This window comes from Cavia porcellus, unplaced genomic scaffold (genome assembly GCF_034190915.1).
Source record: "Cavia porcellus strain 051 isolate PalLab524CR breed Dunkin Hartley unplaced genomic scaffold, mCavPor4.1 scaffold_3, whole genome shotgun sequence".
Classification (NCBI taxonomy): Eukaryota; Metazoa; Chordata; class Mammalia; order Rodentia; family Caviidae; genus Cavia; species Cavia porcellus.
In genome coordinates, this window is record NW_026947486.1 from 119,908,726 (window position 1) to 119,930,484 (window position 21,759).

The 21,759-nt window shown below is 55.8% G+C and overlaps 2 protein-coding genes and 1 pseudogene across 3 annotated transcripts; 1 reads left to right on the forward strand and 2 right to left on the reverse strand.

Annotated features, from left to right (window-relative positions):
• Positions 1-1,181: 1,181 nt before the first annotated feature.
• On the reverse strand, positions 1,182-4,023 carry Trex2 (three prime repair exonuclease 2). The gene is made up of 2 exons (XM_005000060.4): positions 2,668-4,023; positions 1,182-2,164 (listed from the first exon to the last, which is right to left on the reverse strand). Exon 2 carries the CDS (start codon positions 2,128-2,130, stop codon positions 1,420-1,422), a length of 711 nt encoding a protein of 236 aa, XP_005000117.1. The 5' UTR covers positions 2,131-2,164; positions 2,668-4,023; the 3' UTR covers positions 1,182-1,419.
• On the reverse strand, positions 3,951-21,716 carry Haus7 (HAUS augmin like complex subunit 7). 2 transcript variants are annotated; one of them, XM_013141532.3, is made up of 10 exons: positions 21,557-21,715; positions 20,909-21,024; positions 20,127-20,194; positions 19,103-19,164; positions 14,881-14,972; positions 14,251-14,406; positions 14,051-14,147; positions 13,298-13,522; positions 12,205-12,319; positions 3,951-4,129 (listed from the first exon to the last, which is right to left on the reverse strand). In XM_013141532.3, exons 1-10 carry the CDS (start codon positions 21,665-21,667, stop codon positions 4,059-4,061), a joined length of 1,113 nt encoding a protein of 370 aa, XP_012996986.1. In that variant the 5' UTR covers positions 21,668-21,715; the 3' UTR covers positions 3,951-4,058. The 2 variants fall into 2 exon arrangements, with proteins under 2 accessions (XP_012996986.1, XP_012996987.1); XM_013141533.3 differs by having other exon boundaries at positions 4,101-6,897; positions 21,557-21,716.
• On the forward strand, positions 7,437-10,243 carry LOC111753769 (nucleobindin-2-like; annotated as a pseudogene).
• Positions 21,717-21,759: the final 43 nt, after the last annotated feature.

Below are 21,759 nucleotides of genomic sequence, written 5' to 3' on the forward strand. Positions count from 1 at the left end.
CGAGCCCGGCCGTGGCGAAAGTGGTACCGCAGGCTGGCGCGCCAGGTGCAGCACTGTGCACTGCCAGACTGAAGCAACTGGCAGCGGCACTGAAGGCACCGAGTTCTAACTCAGAGCTCCCTCGCTCTGCTCACCCCGGGGCATCGAGGTAAGCACAGGGAGCTGCGGATGAGGTAGTTCCGACGTGACAGCCAAGCGCGCCCTTCGGCTCACCCGAGTTCCTGGAAAGCCAACGGGTCCACACATGGGGCACACCCTGCCTCTGCCAGGAGGCAGGTCACGGCCTGTCCCTCCCCAGCACGGCCCTCTGGTCCCTCCTTCGCCCCAGGATGGTGTGACGTGGTCCTGCCTCGGCATCCTGCCACCTCACACTCGCAGCAGTCCTACTCACTGTGACCCACTTTGGCTCTCCCAAATGGACCTGGCTGCTGCGAGGCTGGTGACGTGGCTCATGTGAGTCACCTGGGCATGGCCACTCCGCCCCTTCTTCCCTGACCCAGCATTTGGTGGCACAGGCAGCCCCAGACTAGAGTACCTCAGGGTGGGGCCCGAGGCAGGTTCCCTGGCAACCAGAAACTTGGGTAGGTGGCTGCTTCCCTGTGGAGGCCTCCAGCCCTCCCGGGGGCACACCACCAGGGTTGTAGGCCCCAGGTGGGTTCCTGCTTCTCCTGCCTGGGGCCTCGGGTCGGCGCCCACCGCCTGCCTCCCACCTGTACACAGCTGGCAGGAGCTTCCTCCTGCCAGCACCCCATACCTATCAGCCCACTCTGAACTGCCACTGCAGAGAGCAGGGACAGGTCCCCGGGCAGGTCCGCAGGAGGCAAGGGATGAAGGCAGCTTTGCACCAGGGAAGGTGGCAGCCCTGCAAACCCAGCTCCCCTCCCCACGGTCTCAGGCACAGTCGCAGTCTGTGCACCCTAAGACCCTGCTCCTCTCATTTCTTGGACCTCTGGGGCTGATATTCAGGGTGACAATGAGGAGCCAGCCAGGCAGGTGGCTGGTAGCTCAGGGTCTGTAGCCCCAGGCCATCATCCCTTGGAGCAGAGCAGCGCTGCTGTCTCCCCACCCACAAACTCACAGGGACAGGCCACAGTGTGTGTGTGTGGGGAGGGGGAGAAAGATTCCACTCCAGCCCAACGTGGCTCTCTGCCTCCCAAGGGTCTGGCCAGTGAGTCAGCTGGTGAGAAACTGGTGATGTTTTATTGAGAAATGAGGAAGGAAGGAGCCAGGAAGAGCAGACTGCTAGGGCTCGAAAGCTGTCCAGAGGTAGGGAGGGCCAGCAGCCGGGCAGGAGCATGGGGCCAGGGCTCTCCGCTGGGCAGGACCGGGCAGAGTGCAGCAGCGAAGTTCTAGTTGGTGCCGGCCGCAGGCTTGAGCCAGGCCAGGGGAGCGAGCCAGCAACTGCACAAGCACAAGTGCTCAGGCCTCACTCCTCGGGCCATCGGGAGGCACATACATGGGCTCAATGTGCGCCCAGCTTCGGGCCTGCTCATCGGCCCAAGCGAGCAGCTCAGCAGCACGGTGCAGGAAGATGAGCAGCAGCGTGTGCACGTCGCCCTCAGCAGAGTGCGCCGCGCTCGGCTCAGCCTGGAAGTAGCGGTGGAACAGGCTGCCCAGGCTGTAGCCCTTGCGGCCCTGAGCCCGGGTGCCGTGGCTGTGGGCACGGTCCAGGCCCCGCAGTGCTGGCAGCGTGTCCAGGCAGATGGTGTCCTGGGGCAGGTGGGCACCCAGGCGCTGCAGCTCTGTGCACAGCAGGGGGAAGTCATAATCGAACCCGTTGTGGGCCACAAGGCAGATGGGGCCCTCCTGGCGGCTCAGGAAGGCCTGCAGGGTGCGAACCACGGCGCTGTCGAAGCCAGCCTTCCGGCACCGCGCCAGGCCCTCACTGCTCAGGCCGGTGATCTCGCTGGCCTTGGCAGTGAAGGGCTGCTGCGGGCTCATGCACAGAGTGAGCTTATCCAGGACACGGGGGAGCATGGGGGTCCCGGACTCGCCACGCTCTGGGTTCTCCAGGCAGGAACGGTGCACGGCAAAAAGGGAGATCTCGGCAATCTCAGGGTCTGTGTTGGGCAGCCCAGTGGCTTCCAGGTCTAGAAAGACAAAGGTCTCGGCCCGAGGTGGCTTGGACATGGTGGTCTTCTCACAAGGACGACAAGACCTGAAGCTGCCAGAGCAAGCGGGGAGAGTCTAAGGCGACACGAACATGCTGGCCCCTGCCACACCCCAAGCAGCCTTTGCCTCCAGCAGTGGCTTCATCTAGGGGCCTCTGCAGCATTGGGATTAGGGGCTGGGGCCCATGACTGTCCCTTCTGTCCAGGATGGAGCCCCCAAGGAACCTGCTCCCCGCTCCTCTCTGTCCCTGCACCCTAATCCTGCCACAAAGCGAGGAACAGAAGGCAGGAGCATCATCATCAGATGAGGCGTAGGACCCTCCGCTCTTCACCTAAGGCCTGACCCTAAGGCCCGTAGCAGGCACAGGCCCCGGCAGGGTTCTACAAAAGCGAGCAGCCCACCAGCAGCACTGTGGCTGGAGCCCCGGGAGGACGCCCCAAGCCTCTGTGCCTGGGTGGGCTGTGGGAAGCCTGGCAATGGGCGGCCTCCCCAGCAGAGGAACGCTGCCCCGGCCGGCTTCTGGCCCTCTGCACCAACCTCACCTCACTGGCTTACCTGGGGCGGGAGCTGGCTGGCGTCCTGCACTGCTGGCTGCTGGCACCTGTCTCCGCACAGGCTGCTCCGGGCAGCCTTTAATCAGCGGCTGGGGCCCGCCCCCGGCGCGTGTTGGGCAACCAGGGGCCGGAGGCCGCAGGACCTGCGCAGCCGGCTCGTTCGCCGCCCCCTCGCCAGCGCACCATCACCGGGACACACGCCCGTGTTTACACGTTGGGAAGCAGGCTCCACACATGCAGGCTGTCAGTGAGCGAGGCCCCTGCCGCAGGCAGGAGGAGCGAGTCCTCACAGGCACGAGGAAGCTGGGCCGGCAAAGGCTGCAGCCACCGCCCAGTCTTGCCTTCTGGTGGGCTCAGGCCCTGTTCTGGGTGACCACCCAAAGCCACAGGTCCCCTACACAAGCCCTCGGGGTGCAGGCAAGCCATAGCAGCCTGTGAAGGGGAAGGAAGGGGTACTCTCCGAGGACAAACCATCAGGGTCATGAAGCCTGCAGTGCATGTCCATTGTCCAGAGCGGCTGGACCTGCTCCAACTAAGAGAGTCCCAGAAGTGTGCAGGCACTTAGCAGAAGCTGTGGTGAAGGCAGGTGTGGGGACAAAGTGGCACAGGCCAGCTGGGTGACACTCTCAGGCCTTTCCTGCCCACCTGGCTCTGGGTAAAGGGCACCATCAGGATGGAGGATGACCACAAGACTCACTCCAGGAAGTATGTGGCACCCAAGGACCTCACTGTAGAGCACAAGAGGACAGTACTTGACAGCAAGGGCACGAAGTGGCCCTCCTGGGCCTATCACACAACTGGCTCACCTGGACAGTGATGACTGGACCAAAGGGCCCCCCCTGGCCTCGAGTGCCCGCAGAAGACTTGGGGGAGCAAGGAAGGGCGGGGCCCTGCCAGTCCTGCCTGTTTCCAAGCCCCAAGGAAGGGAGGTGGCCATGACAGGTGCACTGCTCAGGGAGATACTGGGTCACCCAGGAAGCCCAGAGAGCAGCTTCCGGGACAACCAGTCAGGCCATGTCAAGAATTCCCCAGCGGGTACTTAACATCTGAGCAGGCGGAAGGAGACAGGCCAGCTCCCGGGCACAGGGCTGAGAGGAGTGTGCCCAGGAACCCCGAGGCCGCAAAGGCAGGAAGGGCCACTCGGGGTGCAGCAAGACGAGGTGGGCGGGACACACCGAGTTTCACTGGACAGCTACGGGAGGAGTGGGAGCAGTAGGCAGAGGGGACCTGGGCCCATGAGGACAGAAAGGAGGCCATGTAGCCCAGGCTGGAGGGGACAAGGGTGACACAGTGACAGAGGCAAAGAACAGGTGAAAGGCAACTTACTGGGCGAGCCTGAGGTTTCCTGTCCCCCCACCCCACCCCCCAGGAGCCGAAGGCCGTAGCCCCACACTATCTCATGCCCTCCTGCAGGCTGTCATTGAAGACCTGGTATTTCTGTGTTAGTTCTTCTATTTTGGTGGCTGCAAAGGAAAGAAAAACACAAAAGCCAAGTGAGGTAAGGGCCTCCAGGCAGGAAGAAGTGGGGTATCATGCCGGGTCCCTCTGGGGATGACACAGAGGGCCCAACATGGCCCAATGTCCACTGTGACCCTCACAGAGCTGCCAAGAAGGCCTGCACATCTCAGGCCACATCACATGGACCACAACACAGTATCAAAGCCCAGGCCAGGCCATGCTGTTCCCATCAACCCCGCCTGCCACTCCATGAGCCGGGAGTTGGCCTGACTTTGACAGTGAGTTGTATCTGAATCACACGGTACCATCCCCAATGCCACGGGACAGCCCTGAGGTCCCTGACTTCCATCACACCTGTTTCTTCCGCTGCCCTCCTGGCTCATCCTTGCTTATCCTGTCCCTCCCCTCCTCCAGCCCCAGGCTCAGCAACATGCTGCCTTTCACAAGGCAAGGACATGACCACTGACCTGAGCTGCACCAGCAGCTCTGCTGAGCACGAGGGTGGCCATGGAGCTCGGGGCTCATGGGATGTGCCTCAGGGTGAGGCCTGAGTAGGTGGCTCTGATCTCAGAGACAGGCCCTTCAACTGTGCCCTGGGGACCAGCCCTTACATCAACATTGCAGCAGTGCCCAGAGAGGGGACATCTCTCTGCAGATGGTGCTTCCCTTTACCAAATCCCAAGGGGCTCCCTGCAATGTGGGGTGTCCAGGCCCACAGAACCCAGCCTCCCAGCCTCTGCATTCCCAAGGGGCATCTCCTGACACTGAGCACGGCTTCTTCTCTCCAAGCTCCGGCCCCCGATGCCAGCCCTGACACTCCCGTGGCAGTGGGCTGGGTCCATGCCAGCATCCTGCAGGCTCCGATGCAAACCCAAACTGGGCTCTTCTCTCGGCCCCTGGGACTGTGCGCACCACTCAGCACTCGGCTCCTGCTCCCACCTGCTGGCTCTCTGCTCTTAAGAGATCAGCCACCTCGGTTTGCTTTCCTGGGTTTTCCTGGCTGTCTGCGTGAAGGTGGACGGTGCACCAAGTGGGCTCACATGGTTTGTATCTGAATGTCCCAAGTCATGTATCCAGGTCCTCTGTCTTCACAGTTGTGACAAGAGCCATTTCCTGGGGTCCCCTTCCAGGGAGTTTGGAGAGGAGCTGCAGAGGGCAGGTCTGGACCCTCTGAGGCCAGGAAGGCATCTGTGTGCATCACCTTCTTCACAAAAGAGCAAACGAGGGTTCCCTCCCTGAACACCTGCCAGACCACGCCCTACAGAGACCGGCGCCCCACTGCTCCCAGCACCCCAGCCTCCCAAGCGCTGGGCTCCCACCTCCCATTCCTGTCTACTTCACAGCAGCCATGTGTCAGCAAAGACAGGGACTAACATTCTAACCATTTCTCCAAGGTCAGTATGCGAAGCAGCTACATGTCCATTGACTGACGAAGAGACCGAAAAACTGGCATTACTCACTACACTGCCACCAAGAAGGACCCGTCTGTGTCATGTGCAGGAAAATGGGTGCACCTGAGACTGCAATGTTAAATATCACACAGCTTCTCTTAAAGGGGAAACACATAGTATAAACCCTCTAAAGTAAAATAAAGATACAAGCCTGTAACCCCAGCACTCGGGAGGCTGAGGCAGGCGAATCACTGGAGTTTTGAGACCAGCCTGGGCTACAAAGTGAGCTCAAGGCCAGCCTGAACTGCAGTGAGACCCTGGCTCAGAAAGACAAAAAAAAGCAAAAGAAAAGATACGTAATAGAAAACAAGGAGACAGATGTTTTGCAAAAGTGAAGGTGACCGAGAGGAAGGGAGGGGAAGGGACACAGAAAGAACGAAGATGTGTCATGTGCAGGCACCACTCCCCACAAGGACGAAAACCAGGGACTAAGAAAACACTTGCAAAGCCTCACAGGAATTCCAGTTGAAGGCCTCCTCTGGCCAGGCATGGTGGCGCAAGCCTGTCATTCCAGCACTCAGGAGGCTGAGGCAGGAGGACTGCTGCAAGTTCCAGGCCCACCTGGGCTACAAAGCCAGTTCAAGATCAGGCTGGACTACACAGCGAGACCCTGTCTCATGAAACCAAAGGAGGGCAACCCATTCGGGACCCCTACAGTTACCTCAGGAGCTATTCCCACTCCCTATTCCTTTTCCCAAGAATCTTCCCCACTCTTAACCTCTGTTATTCCATAAAATTCGTTCTTCAGCTTTGAGGAACACAAACGTGGCATGGTGGACATCTAGCGGGGTGAGCTGCTGTTTCTCATCTTGGTCTGCAGCCTCACACTGGCCCAGCTTGCTTCTAAGGGTAGCGCCTCTGCGGTGCTTTGTCTGCTTTCCCAGGAACCCGAGAGTCAGTTTTTTGCAAAACACGCATTGGACTAGGAGTCAAGAGTACACGTAAACATCGTACTGTCTCCCTAGTGTGAGAAGCTGAAAGAAACAACATGTATACGTGCACGTGTATGTGTGTGTAATGAAAAGCTAGCTACGGTAGTCACACTACTGATTTCTCGGAGTTCACTGAAGAGGAAGATCTGCGCCGGTACTGTTCGGACAACTGAATGCAGAGCTCCTGTGCTCTGGGTGAAAGATTTGGGGATGACAATGCGCAGTGTATGTACCATTGTTGCCCCAGACGGACGTGTTCTGAAATTTTGTCTTATTTTATTTTTTCCCTCTTTGAAATAAGATGGATTTGGAAAAAAAAAAAAAGAGTAACTCTTCATTAACTTGGTATTGTGCAAGTCATCCCATCTCCCTGGATTTCAGTTGCCTCATCTGTAAAAAAGAAGATAAAAATTCCTTCCTATCTAAAGAAGTGGGGGATGACGGAGGGCAGAAGCTCATTCTTCCTGACCCGGTATGGGGGAACAGGAGGTGAGGGCCGCCCTACTGTAGGTCACATGCTTACTTGTTGCTCTCCAAGCTGTGCCTCCAGACATTAACGAGCAAAAAGCACAAAATCCCGAACGGGTGGAAAATACCAAGATGGAACTGCCAGATAGTGGCCTTTACTCTGATGACTATCTCAAGCAAGCTATTGATGTGCTGGAAACGTAAGCATTTCAGAGAAAAGCTTCAGAAGGCAGGCACACAGGAAATAAAGAGAGGCTAAGCACAGAGCTGGCCTCAGTAGGTCACTGGGTGGGGACAAAACCTGATGATCTGAAAAGGCAAGAAGTCAGAAGGGTAAGATGCTACTCAAAGCTAAAATGGATTTCCTCAAGATATAGGACAAATTCTCTATGATTAATGCGATCATTCTCTAGATCCAAAAGGTACCAATAAAACCTTAATGTTAAAAAAAAGATACAGGCATGAACCACCAAGCTCTTCAAAACGATTTGGTCACCTAAACCACATGCATCCTGACAAGTCTGAATCCACACATTCAAACATGCTGATCAAAGTGACAGCCAATGCCCTGGAACAGTATGATAAGCATCAACATGAAGAATTTTAAAAATATGAAACAATGAAGGAACATGAACAGAGGGCACATTTAAAACACTAGCTGAAGACGTGACGGCTCATCCCGAAGTCATCATCCAGGAAACCAAGGTCAGCCACGAGGTACAAGAACAGACTCGTGGGCTGGACCCTGCTGACTTTGACCCCAAGACGTTTTTCAAATTCCATGATGTAAATAGTCATGGATTCCTGGATGAACAAGAATTACAGGCCCTGTTTACTAAGGAGCTGGACAAAGTTATACGAGGCCCCCAAAGGAGGATGAGATGGTGGCAATGCCCACAGAACGGGTTAGCTTGAGAAACACGTCACGAATGAGGTCGTTACAAAGGCTCACTGCTGATTCTGGGAAACTTTTTAAAAGCTGCGGAAAAGGAGACAGCTGGGAGACACTGGAGGAAGAACCAAAGGAAAGTGAAGATAGCACTGCTTTACAAGAAAATGAGCTTAAGAAAGCAGACGAGCTTCAGTAACAAAAAGAATCAGGAACACAGCTCAGCAGCACAGCGCCTGCCTGGCAAGCGCTAGGTCCTGAGTTCGAGTCTCAGTTCCAAAAAACAAAAAGCACCAGCAGGCTGTACAACAGGTAAAACAAAAAACTTACAACAAGGAATCACTCCATGGAATTCAGCAGAAGAACCGAGGCTCCAGCCACACCTTTGAAGTTCCAGGGTCCACCAGAACTTGCAAGAAAACTCTTCATGCAACATTTATTTCATCTTTTAACTCCTTTTCTTTCGTTCTGCTTAACAAATACTTTAAAGTATTAAAAAAAAAAATAGCAGAAACCGCCTCTGGCAGGCAACAGCAGGGAGCCTTTCGGTGGAGGCCCACTCGCTGCCCCGTGTAGGACCCACCCTCCTGAAAGACACGCATGGACCTCCTCACCACCTCCTCAGCTAAGACTAAAGGCCCCAGGCAGTGGCCTTGTCAAAGCAGGGCCATAAACACAATTTTGAGGCCAGGTGCTTCCCAAGAGTCTGCAGGGTGCTACACGGTTCGCGACACTATACGATCCCACTTGAGCCCAGCACCGTCCCCTAGCCTCCGACCCTCAGGAAAAACCTGGTCCCTCACCCTGACCGCGCTCTCCTCTGAAACCCACCACTGTCCCCCTTGGCAGTGTCCCTTGATCTAAATAAACACTAACTGCTAAGTGGTTAGAATATGTAACCCTGAAGAACAGAGAGGGGCTTTAGCAAGCTCTCGGAGTCGTGCGGAATGGCAGATTCAACCTCAGCAGTAACTCTATGAAATGCCAAGCTATCCGAAAGCCCTATTAAATGGCAGAGGTGGGCAGCGTGAATAGAACAGGCGAGCAGTCCCTCAGGAAGTCACCCTGTGAGCCAGCGGCTCACCTGGGTTAGATCCGAGAAGTGGAAATGCACGCTCACACGCACTGCTCACAGCAGCATCAGCCGTGATGGACAGAAACAACCCACACGCCCCCCAGGGAAGATAAGCAACACACAGTCGATCGAGCCACACACTGGGAAACCACTGAGTCATGAGGCAGAACGCACTGTGTGAATGAGCCTCGAAAGCTGTATGCTCAGTAAGAGGCAGACACAGAAGGCCCCAGATTTCACGTGTCTATTTATAGGATGTGCAGAAAGGGCTGGAGCTGGAGGAACGGGGAATGACTGCTAATGGTATGGGATTTCCTTCTAGGGTGATGAAAATATTGTGGCCTTAGTAGTGATGGTTGGATGACTCTGCCAGTACCCTAAAAAACTGGACTGCACACTCTGAAAAGCGTAAATTTATGGTGTGTGAATTACAGCTCAGGAAAACTACTGCTAAAAATAGGGCTGGGGTGTGGCTCTGCGGTAGGGCCATGCCTAGGGTGTGCAAGGCCCTGGGCTCGATTTCTAACACAAGAGAGGCAGAGAAGGGACAGAATAAAAAGCAAAGAACAAGGTGAAGAAACTGCCTTTGCCTTCCTTCTTTGGGCTTATTCTGCCATTTATATTCTAATCTCCTAAAATACAATGAAGACATGACAGGGAGAAAGAGAGAAACAGAACAGGGAACGCTGAGACCACATGCGCATGCATACTTAACTGGAAGAGGTGGTGGGATTTTAAACCATGGGAAAGGGGTGCTGGGACACTGTGCATCCATGTAGGCTACACTGAAGCTGGACTCCTACCCCACCCCAACAATCATCTCGGGAAGGACTGCTCACCCACCTGCAGGTGGCAAGGCGATCCTGGAGTAGGAAAGTCTACACTGCCCTTAAAATCTACTACGTATGAACAGAGTGCCTAAGAGGTCCTCAGCATATAAACAGGGGAAAGACTTCAACAGGCACTTGGTGAGAGAGAAAATGCTGACAGTTGGTAAATGTACAAAAGCTACAACCCTGTTAGAAATTAGACAAATGCCAAAGACAGAATGAAATGCCTTTCACACCTACAGACGGGCACCAATCACAAAGTCAGACCGGGCAAGGGGCGAGTGAGTGGGCCATGGGCCACAGGCAGGCATGCCCCAAGGCAGAAGCCAGGGTTCTGGTCCCACCTGGAGAAACCAGCCATGCAGGGTGACAGTTAGCACGCTCACCGCAGTGTCCTTGCTGACCACCCGCACATCCGGGCAGAGCCGCACAGAGAAACAGCGCGATGAAGGCCAGGGGCGGAACGACACATGACAGAAGGCTCATCGCCTGGTTCTATAAGACATGTCTGGAGACGCGGCCGCCCTCGTTGCCCACACTGATCCACGGCTGCTTTACCCTGACTGTGGTGGTGCTTGCACACTGCCATGTACACTGCACAGCCCTCAGGCTGCAAACACTGCCCGCCTAGTCCTGAACTGAAAAAGCTGGCCAATTTGTGCCACACCGCAACACAATGACCAATTGGCAAATGGTGCACAGCAATCTTGCAAAGAAATATCAAGTCAGGAAGCAGAGACCAGGGGCAGGAAGCACGCAACCATAAGGTACACACAGTAGCCATGTTCCGTTTCCCACCTGGGCCGTGGCAACCCAAATACCCACTCTGAAGTCATCTGACTTGGAATAAAGGGGTTTGACGTGGCACTGGGAAAACATCCAAGTCAGCTGGCCTGCAGAGCCTCCCCAGCTGATGCACCCCCAAAATGCTACTTCTCTTCTTCAAAAAGAACACACTTTAAAATGCACATTTGTACAATTAAAGAAGCAGGCAGAAAAACTTTAGTTAAAAGCAAATTCAGAAATAATTCTGCCAAGGTCCACAAGCAGGAATGTCGGAAGGACCAAGTCTGGAGCTGCTAGGTAAGATGGCAATCATGTGGCCTAATCACCTGGCCTCACTGAGATGAGGGCACACGTATCGAGGTTGGAATCCAAACCAAGGAAAACACGTTGTGTCCAAACATGCTCACGGCGTCCTTCTGTCAAGGGCAAAAGCAGCCCAAGCGACACACGCTCACAGCTGAACTCTCTGAACTCTCTCTGAAGATGACAGAAAAGGCTGAAGAACACCCCAGGCCACCTCGGAATTCCAATGCACAAAGCACCAGTGTTCACAGGCTGTCTCGTTTCCTGCAGGGAGTTTCAGCCATGGTTCTTCCTTAGAAAGGCGAGGTCATACTGTGCATCTTGTTTCTTAATACGCATTTCGCCTTTCACATTTATAACATGTCACGGGAACCAGTGCTTAAAACAGTGACCACCACCCCACCACGATAAGCCAACACTTATTGAGCACTGCTAATGCAGGCCTTAAGGTTGTTTCTACTTTTTGACTGTTATAAAGCCCGAAGTGGTATTACGCATGTCTTGGTCACTTTCAGACTACGGTGTGCTGGCTCTATGGCCGAAGGGCACAGAGGGGGAGAGCTGCTCCCCTAGGGGCAGCCAGGAAATGGAGAAAGGGAGGGGGAGAGGGAGGGAAACACCCTTAAAAATGCATACTCTCAGCCAGACCCCACCTCCCAAGAGCTCACCCAGGATCAGTCCCCAGATGAGTACAGCGGGGGCCTCCCTCCGCGCCCCCCCACCAGTCACCTTCGCAAACCCCCACCTCTAGACCTGTGAACATTCTAGATGCTCACAGTCTTCTAGGGAACATTCTAGATGTAAACCATACCAAACTCTAACAGTGAAACACAGGAAAACCTACAGGTTCAGCCATGGAAACTCCAAAGCCAAGTGCAACAGATGCCTGGATGGACTGGAGTTTGACAGTGACACGTGACAGTGACACGTTTCCCTTGGGCTGACAATGAGCCAAGGGAAAGGGCACCATGGAAAAGCAGATGGACATTACAATAGCACTTGGCAATGAAAGACAGCAACAGGGAAAAACAGCAGGAGATGGGCCACCACACCAACACCAACACCAACCGCCTGTGGGCTGCCAGAGTAGGGGTCACTTTTGTTCTTACTTCCGCAAATCCCTCGGTCACCCTAACTTCCTAACAGGGACTTCCGCCTTCAGAAGCCATTGAAAGCATCTTTGCAGAAGGAAACGGCAATTAGGAAAAGAATACCCAAGGAATCAGCCCCCAAATGCTCCCCAAGGGCTGGTGAGGCACAGAAGGATGAGGCTATGCCAGACCCAGGCCCTAAGCCAAGGGGGTGCCCTGCTTTGCCAGGCTGGGACACCCACTGTGACCACGCACCTAGGCTCATCACGGAGCTGCTGCTGTCCCAATAGATAGGCTCGTTCTCCTGCCTCTCCACCGCATCCGTGGCCTGTGCAGAGGCGTCCGTGACCTCCACGACTGCTTGCAACAGCTGGCAGGGAGGGAGGACATGTGTAGCACTTACCTGCAGGTGGCACCTCCAGCTTCTCACCCGACATCGCACGTGGCATTCAGCCCGTCGAACAGTCAGAGGCAAGAGAAGGAATGCGTAGCGGCAGCATTGCCAATAGAGCTCGAGTCTCCCTCATCTGGGCACTGGAGATGCTGCATTACCATGGCCCTCTGCAGCACTGTGTGCTGTCCCAGCCCAAGACAAGCAGATGACAACGCAGAAAACAATGTGCATTGGAAGAGGACTGTGCCCTCACTGTTAGTACTGTATAAGTGTCACAGACAGCCTGGCCTGAGCTTGGGACGTCTTGGAGCCTTTCTGGTAAAAACTCAAAATCAATGTCACAGAACCCTTGAGCCGATGTCAGGGCATGCACATGGCAACACAGGGATCATAAGCAAGCCCAGCTGGCCCTGAGGAGCCAAACCACAGAATAACAAAATAAGGCAACATTCACTTAGTCAGCTTAGCCTGTCTCGCCAGGGCTGGCTCACAGGCACAGACCCATGACATGTGTCTTCCTTCCATGACATGTGCTCAGTCATACGCTAGCCAGGAGGCACCCTCGTATGCTTAGGCAAGATGCAAACACAGAGCAAGGTCAATTTAGGGGCAGGAGCTGGAAGCGGGATGCGGAGTGCATCTTGGGTCAAGTAGGACCCAAGAAGGCAGTGTGCAGAGCTCTTCAGGGCCTGGGGTCTAGGCTCAAATGACAGCCCACAGTGATCTCTTGGGGACAACATCTACAACAGCCCTCCCCCGTCCAAGCCACAAGATGTGCCTGCTGCAGGCCCCCAACGGTCCTGGGCCTAAAGCTCAGAGCCTGGTCATGCCACACTGGCTCAGGGAGCCTAAGCTCATTTCAGGCCTCGTGTCCCGTGGATCCCCAGGCAGGTATGAGCTCTGGGCACGGCAGGCAGGGCACAAAGGGAGACAAAAGAACAGGAGGGTCCTTACTTGATTGCAAGAAGTGAGAGTCTGGTGCACAGCTTGGATGATGGGGCCACACGGGTGGAGGTCAGGGGCTAGGCGCTGGCAGCACTCCCCTAGCTCGTCGTCATAGACCTGGATGAAGGCCAGGACCAGCTGGTGGAAGTCAGAGATGACCAGACGCAGCTTCTGCTCCAGCATGCTGGTGTCAGCGCCACCTGCAGCCTCCCCAGCCTTCTGCTTCTCCAAGCTCTGCAAAGCCAACACAGACAGTGACAGGCCACCCTGCCTGGCCAGCCCACATTCCTGTTCAGTGGGCAGGCTTGGTGGAAATGGGAAGACAGACAGGGCAGATCGGAAATGATCAGGATATGATATAGAATGTACACAAACTCCCCAAACGAAGCTAACTACTATGTCTTGCAAATGTACACTAATAAAACCTTTTAATTTTGAAATGTAAGAAAAGATCCAGCAAGCAGGTGGGAGGCTGAGAGCCAGCCCTGTCAAGCCTCCGCCTTAATGCTTGCGCATGCAGACACGGGCTGCAGTTTCTGCCCCCAAAAGAGCCCCATCAAGGGCTGCTGGGAGTGCAGCCTGCAACAGTACATGAAGCAAGCTGCTCGGGCTGAGCCTCCCCTCCAGGAGAGGTTCACAGCTCCCAGCACAGGAAGCACCCACCTCACGCTCGCAGCCCATCAGGCAAGGATGGGGCTGCCCCAGGACTCAAAATGAGGCCTAGGCCTTGAGGCCCACAACCCCAGAAGCCAATGTCCTCACCTCGGCCCTGAGGGCCCACAGCCTGGCTGCGCCCTCCTGCAGCTGCCTGGCCAGTTCCACCACCTTCTCCTGCTCCCACTGGGACAAGGGGCTGGGCCTACAGGGAAAGAAGGGGCACTTGCAGCTCTCTGCCACACACGCCAAGCCTGACCCTAGTGGGCAGAAGCGGGCAGGGCTGCAGCCCACCTGGACACGCTTACCCTTCACATTCATCACTCTGATCCTCGAGGACAGGCTGCATGTCCAAGGGCCATGGCTCCGCTTCGGGGTTCAGAAGCATCTCCAGATCCGTGCCACAGAGCTCCTCCAGCAACTTTTCATTCTTCTCGGCAGTGTCCTCAAGGTGCTCCTTCACACTGCACATACAGGTCTGGGCTGCCATCACAGCAGGGACAGTGGCCCGACCAGCCTTGGGTCCCAGGCAGAAGACCCCAGAGGGGAAGGAGAGCCTGCAGCAGGGCTGGGTGCCGGAATGCCACTGCTCCGTACCTCTCCCAGTCTGTGCCTGCTCCAGAGCCACGCAGAAGGGCAGCAAGGCACACACCTTCCTCTAGTGTGCTCGGGCTCTCCTCCTGGAGGTCCTGGCGCTCATGAGCCAGGACCTTGGGCAATGACCTGGGACCTCAGTACACCAGCTACCTGGTCACAGGATGGGGGTGTCCCGTGTCAGCTTGAACCTCTAGCTCCTAGACCAGCATGTAGCTGTTGCCACCAAAGGAGGATGGTAAGACCACAGCTGGAGATGTGTCCCAACACCCAGAACCCCACCAGCTCTGCGTCTGAGACAGAACCGCCAATCCAGGGCCCCCGGCAGCTACTGGGACCTTTACCTGGGATAACTGGAATATCCAATGGCCAGGCTCTGCACAGCATCAAGCATCTGGCCCATGAACTGCAGCTGCTTCTGGGCACTGGCATAACCCTGGACAGAGAAGGCCACACACATCTGTGGCCAGACCCCAAGCAGGTTCCCTACCCAGACCACCTCCAGCTCCCCATCATTATCCAGCAGCTTCCTCCCACTGGCTCGAGTACTATGGCCTCAGGGACTGTAGCCACCAGCACTCCTGGCCGGGCTCCCCTGCACAGTGACACCAGGGATTACCCTTTGGAATCTACACAGTCTTCGTGGGTGGGTGTGGGGAACACCGCAGGGCCCACTAAGGTAGAGCACAGCTCACGGGGACCTGCTGGTGGTTGTTCTAGCAGATCACCTGCCCAGCCAGGGCAGCAGAGGCTACCCAGCTAGTATGACAGCATGACAGGCCCCTGGGGGTACCCTGCTAGGCAGCATGGGACCATAGGCCTAGTTGGGAGGACCCCTGGCTTCCAAGCAGTCACTCCAGAGGGCTGATCTAGTCTCCTACTACCCACCTGCCCAAAGGTGTGCAGGATTCCGTGGGCTACTGCCCTGCCCAAAGTGCAGAGCGGCCCTTCCAGGAAGTCACTTGTCCCAGGGCCCAACACAAACTGAGAAGCCACATCTGGTATAAGCAGGGCCATCAGCTCTCAACTTCACCTCCCCATCAGCCCCACCTGGCCAGAAGGGAGTCACTCAGCCAGTGCCATCTGCAGCTCCCCAGAAGGCCCTGCAAGAAGCCCTAACTCCAAAAGTGGGCACCAAAGGCATGGACAGTCCCTGGGCAGAGGAGAGTTGGGCACAGCATGTCCCCAAGCTCCCACCTCCTTGAGCTCAGCCTGCCATTGGCTGGTCTGTCCCAGTGGCACACTTGCAGGGCAGCTGAGGGCTGAAGGGGGGTACTGCTGAGGTGGGAGCCTGGCCAGAGAACCACAAGCATGACCTCCCCCAGACCTCAAAGAACTTTGACAAGGGGTCCGGTCAGGACACTCCTGCCCACTGTCACTTCTGCAGCAGAGAACTGACTCCCGGTACCCAGTTGTGGCTATGGGCTGACTCCCCTGGGCAGCCCCGACCTGTCCCCCTCACCCTGGGAGGCCTTGATACAACATGACAGGCCTTGATAGCCATGTCCTTTCTGCATCTCTAGGACCCAACCTCGATATGCCCCAAGGGCTGCCCACAGCAGCAGGTATCTGGAGGCTACCTCCCATTCACCTCCTCTGCTCCTAGTGGAAGACCAGACCGAGCAGGGCATGCTGGCATCCACTGAGGCATTCAACTGTGCCAGGCTCCTCCGTGTCCTCCCTGCCCCAACCTGCCCACCTCTCCCCCAGCACCAGACTTGAGCAGTAGCCAGGCCTGCCCTGGCCAGTGGGGCTCCCAGCGGCCCCCTCTACCTCACTCACCCAAACCCAGTGCCTCAGCCGCAGCCACCTCTGCCACACTGAATGAAACCCAGTGTCACAGGCCTTGAGATTCTTCAGTGGCCATCACTCCCCCAGCCTGTGCATCCCCTACACTCTGAAGGGTCTTGGGACCCACCCATCTGCTCTCCACCCTGACCTGAAGGCTCCCTCCTGTGTGCCACAGCCTAAGGTGCCTGCTGGCAAACTCCAGAGGACATCACACACTGCTGCCCCTGGGCCTCTCCACTCACTCTAGATGGTCTGTCTTCACCCAGCTGCCCCGATGCTTTCGGCTAAGCTATGATTCAGACCACAGGATTCGCCCTCCGCAAGCGCACGGAGTGGTGGTGCTCAGGGCAGCGCAGGGGCAGCCACTCCCCACCATCTCTTCCCCCCAGGCCTGGCACCCAGCCAGCTCCTTTGTCCTGCCTTGGTGGACAGGCTGCCTGAGGACACTGCCTTTAGGAGGAACCCTGTGCTGTGACCTTCCCTGCCGGCCACTTCCGTCTCACTTAACACCCCGGGTTCACCCACGTGGCACGCACTTGGCATGGACCCGTGAGCACTGAAAATTAGAACACCCATTTGCCAACTGAGCACCCTGGCTCTACACCAGGCAGTGCATGAACCCTACGTTAAAACACACGAGTCTTGCGCTGACACTGCAGATGAAAATTTAGGACAACAGAGTTTGAGCAAACTTAACGCTCGGACATATTTATCGTTTTCCATCATGGGAAGAAGGCCACAGGGACAGCCCTGAAGGCAGGCCAGCAGGGCCCGTGGGAAAAGGGAGGTAGAAGCAGCTACTTGATGGGTACGAGGTCTCCTTTGTGGGGAGTGTCGCTCGGCACTGGGAGCAGACCAAATGCTGCTGAGTTGTTCCTTGAAAACAAATTCAGCACTTGTACAGTTTCAACCTGGTGACATGAACAAGGCCCAGAGACAGGGTGGCAATGGCAGCACAATGTGAGCATGCCCAACACCACTGGACTATGCTAAAATGGCAAAGATGGATTTCACCTTCTGTATACCTCACATTTAAAAAAACTTAAGAGCCTCTCAGCCTGCTGGGAAATTTCTTTAAAACAGCTGAAATGGTAAATTTTACACTACACACATCTCACAGTAAATAAAAAATAGGAAAAGACTACAGAGTAAGAAAGGGGTCCAGCTGCAGGTGGGGCAGAGGAAACACACATCCTCCTCTCCCAACTGAAGCCCCAGCTCCCACAGCTAGACAGAAGGCCCAGGGCACAGCCAATGCCAACAGGCGGGCAGGCAGGTCACCAGAGGCCCAGCGCTGGCCCAGCCAGCGGGATGCTCCCCACCCTCCTCCTGGGCAAGATGGAGAGTTTGCCCTGACTGCACTCAGGCCGCACCGAGGACAGAGGCCTGGAAGGCAGCGCTGCACTGGCCCTCTAGTTCAGTTCTGCTTCAGGAAACAAAGAGAAAGCACAAGAGAATGAGGGGATCCCCTGGCTTCTCTGCTCCCGCAGGCTCAGGTCAGGGGGGTAAGGGGAGTGGTGGTAAAACAGCACAACAGCACCCCAGGAGAGCAAAAGGCAGGAAACCAGCTTCAACGCAGGGGAGTCTCCTCGCTACCTGGGGGCAGGAGGGGCCATGGAAGTAGGCGGTGTAGGGCTGGTACGCAAAACAAAGTGTTAGAGAGCTGCAGGAGAAAAAAAGAGTCTGCAAAGGTGCCCCAAGGATTCCTCTGTGACAGCTTGGCATCAGCCCTGGGGAACCTCGGCAGCCTCGGTGGCCGTGAGAACACTTCACCACCAGCAAGGCCGAGTCAGAACGGGCCAAAGTGACGAGGAAGCAATCCCTAATTACTTGGCACATGAAAACCACAAAGCATGCAATTTTCAGGGGAAGAGACATCAACAGATGTCAAGGACAAGATCACACACATGCTGGACTGATGTGACAAAGATTCCAGGACAGCATTCCTAAAAACACTTGGATAAATAACTATGAACACAAAACAAAAAAGATAAAACAGAAAAAGTATCAACAGAGAAACAGAAAATAACCACCAGGTAGCAACTTCAGCCAGGCTGGAGAGGCAGGTGAATGAATGTGTCAACTGGCCCCTGAGCTGTAACAGAAGTGCAGCCCTGGGGTCAATTCTGACAACAAGGAAGGCGCCCGGTGGGAGGCAGCAAGTCTGGGGGAAGTCTCTGTACTTTGGGCTCACATCCGAACCGAAAACTGCTCTGAAATTTCAGGTCATGTGAAAGAACAAAAGCCCTCACTGGGTGGATCTAATGGCAGAATGGCCCATACCCACTGTGGAAAACAGTTCAATGACCCCTCAAAAGGTGACGCACAGCGCTGCTGCAGAGCTCAGCTTTGGACACCTGGCTTGGCCACTGTGCAACTTCTAGTGAGCATCCTAAAATGCATTTAAGACTGCCAGGGGGAGGTGTGACAATGACGGGTCCATCAAGTACCTATGGTAGTACAGGCAAGGGTGAGGTCATCCAGGGGAGGCAGGACACTCTCTGCTCCTTTGGTCTTCAAAAGCCAGAGCTGGGCCTCCTCCACCACTGGCCTCCCTGCGTCTGCCCGAGGAATGCTCAGAGTCCGTCACTGTGGGACATGCCTAGCTGTCCATGCCCCAAGACTACCTAGAGAAACCACTTGCCCAGGTGGCAGGCAGGGACTTCAAAGGCACCAAGGCTGAAAGCCTGCCATTCCCACACCAGCACCCCAGACTCTGGCCCAGAACAGAAAGCATACTCGGCCCCTGGGGGACACGTGAGACCCCTCTCCTACCTTAAGCAGCTCCTGGTCATCGGGCGCACACAGCATCAGCTCATGGCCTAGTTTCACCATCTCTGTCAGACACAAAGACGCTGTTGCTGCAGACACTGCCCCATGGAGGAGAAGCCCGGCCATACACCCGGCCCTGACCATATGCAGGGTACCAAGAGGCCAGGCTGGGCACAGATAAGCCAGTGCACACAGAGGCAGGTGGGGGTCCTGCCCCGGCACCAGGGCTGCCTCTTGCTGTGTGACCTGCACTCCAGTCACTTCCCCTTCTCCAGGCCTCGGTTTCCTTGCTGGAAAACCACAGGTTGCCCACCATGCTCCTGCCTATGTGGAACTTCAACTCTGACTTCTGCTGGTGTGCCAGGGACCTCATGATGGAAACCACCATTCACACTTGGCAGGGCCTAAAGAGACTTTTGTTTTCCTTTACTTTGCTTTGCCTGTTTGTAGCACTGGAGATTGAATCCAGGACCTTAGTACTGAGCTCCATCCCCAACCCTGCTTTTATTTTTTACTTTGAGACAAGGAAGCACACTAAGTCACTAAGTGGCCCACGCTGGGCTCCAACTTTCCACCCTCCTGCCTCAGCCTCTTGAGTAGCTAGGATTACTGGTGTGAGCCACTGTGCCTGAGACCTTTGTCTAATTTTCATTAGCAGTTTGGAGACAGTTTCTACAAAGAAATGATTTAAGAAAAACAAAGTTACAAGATGAGCCCTGCAGAGAGCAGTCAGAGCACTCCTAGGAATGCCATAGGCAGACAATGCACACATGCACCAGGGAGACAGACCACAGTGACAGTGTGCAGGAATGGTTGCTCCCACCCACGGAGCCACAGCGCACCCACACACTCTTGATGCTCATGAGTGCTCCTCCAACTTTCGCACCTGGAGAGGCCGATTTCTGTAAGCATCTAGGCACATGCACAGGGGGGTGCCCCACCCAAGAGAAAGCAGCAGCTGATGGAAAGCACACCCCAGCTTGGCAAGAAGGCTGCCCTGAACATCCCCATGTCATACCCACCCTACCTTGGATCTTTGCCTGCACCGGTGCCCCCTTCAGTGCGCTGAATTTGTCCTGCATGGAGGGACAGACCCTGCAAGGCAACAGCAAGGCTTATGAGGGGCTTACCATACAGGTGCTAAATGTCACCGAGGGTCACTTTCAAATGGGTCATTTCATGTCACGTGCATTTCATTTCATCTTTCATCTCATTATTAGGGGAAAATACTTCAAAAATGTGAATACTGAAAACAAAATTATCCTCCCCCGCAAAAAAAAAAAAAAAATGCTAGCCAGCTGCCCACAGGGGAAAGAACACTGTGGTTTCCAGAAGCACTCAGGCCTGAGGCACTGGCCCCTGGTGCCCCTCTGTCCCTGGCAGCCTTCAGCTCTCGGGGACGTTCAGTTCAGAGACATGCTGTTCCCAAAGAGCAGACATCAGACAGGACACATATCCTGCCACCCTGACCAGAAGCCCTGGAAAAGAGGGTCATGGCACAGGTGCTGGCAACTGCCACCACATAAGGGTCACCCTCTGCCACAAGATCCATGAGGCACCTCATGCTACAGGTGACCCTTCAGCTCCTTTGTCTGAGAAACACTGAAATGGAACATTTCTCAGGTCGCTATCAGCCCTGAACCTCCAAACGTGCAGTTCTAGTGCAGAACTTACAGGGGCTCAGACCAGCATGCCAAGGAGGCAGGCTGACCAGCCCTGCACAGCCCCACAGCCAGCATCCCTCACAGAGAAGCTGCTTTCTCGGTGGGGGGGCGGGGGAGGGGCGCTGCGGATGCCCACGGGAGTTACCGTATGTACATCCACTCCAGGATCTCCAAGCGGTACTTTGAGGGTGTACACAGCAGCTCATGGATCGTGTTTGGTTCTGCGACATACAAACCCTCCAGCAAGGGGCAGTTTAGGTCCTAAGCAAAGAAAAGCAAAGTCCAAAGCTTAATTAAGAAGCCAGTCACTGCAGGCTGGCAATGCCACTCTGCCAGCGTGTGCCTGGGACTCCCTGCCCATGCACACATCTCCCGCCAGCTAGAACACGGTGCCCGCTGCAGCACCCTTCTAGCCATTCTTTTATTGTGCCAAGCTGAAGGCCCTCATCCTCAGCCCTACAGGCCCCGCAGCCTGCTGCCCGCTGCCCGCTGCCTTTCAGGAGACCCTCTGGGCTCTATGGCAGCAGAGGCTACAGGAGAATCAGACCCAGTCTCTCCACGGAGCGAAAAGAGAAAAAGGGCAAGAAGTCCCTGGGCTTGGGGACAATGGGGCAGAGGGACGGGGGCAGGGGGAGGAGAGATGGCGAATGCAGCCTGCTGCAGAGCAGGAGGGCGCGGCCGGGACCCACGACAGTGGCGGCGTGGCGTCGCCGGTCTCTGCTGTGAGCCTGTGTTTCCGACAGGCCCCTGCCCGCTCCCCGACCCTCCAGATGGTCCCCTGAACCCACGGCACCTTTAGCTTCCCGAACACCTCCAAGGCCGCCTTAAACACAGGGCTGTCATCCGCGTCTTCGCAGAAGTCGCCGGGTGAGCCAAGAGCCACTACAGCACTCGCCTCGGCCATCTTTCGCGCTTGAAGCCGGGCCTCGCCCACTCCTGGTCGCACTTGCCACCCGTCCGCCAATCACACGCCAGCTTCGCGCTCTTTCCTCCCCC

Coding starts and splice junctions, on each gene's coding strand:
- Haus7 (XM_013141532.3), bottom strand. CDS start 21,667: ATGGCCGAGGCGAGTGCTGTAGTGGCTCTTGGCTCACCCGGCGACTTC. Junction 14,148..14,250: donor CAGAGTGATGAATGTGAAGG/GTAAGCGTGTCC, acceptor CTTTCCCTGTAG/GCCCAGCCCCTTGTCCCAGT. Junction 12,320..13,297: donor CTCTCACTTCTTGCAATCAA/GTAAGGACCCTC, acceptor CCTCCCTGCCAG/CTGTTGCAAGCAGTCGTGGA.
- Trex2 (XM_005000060.4), bottom strand. CDS start 2,130: ATGTCCAAGCCACCTCGGGCCGAGACCTTTGTCTTTCTAGACCTGGAA.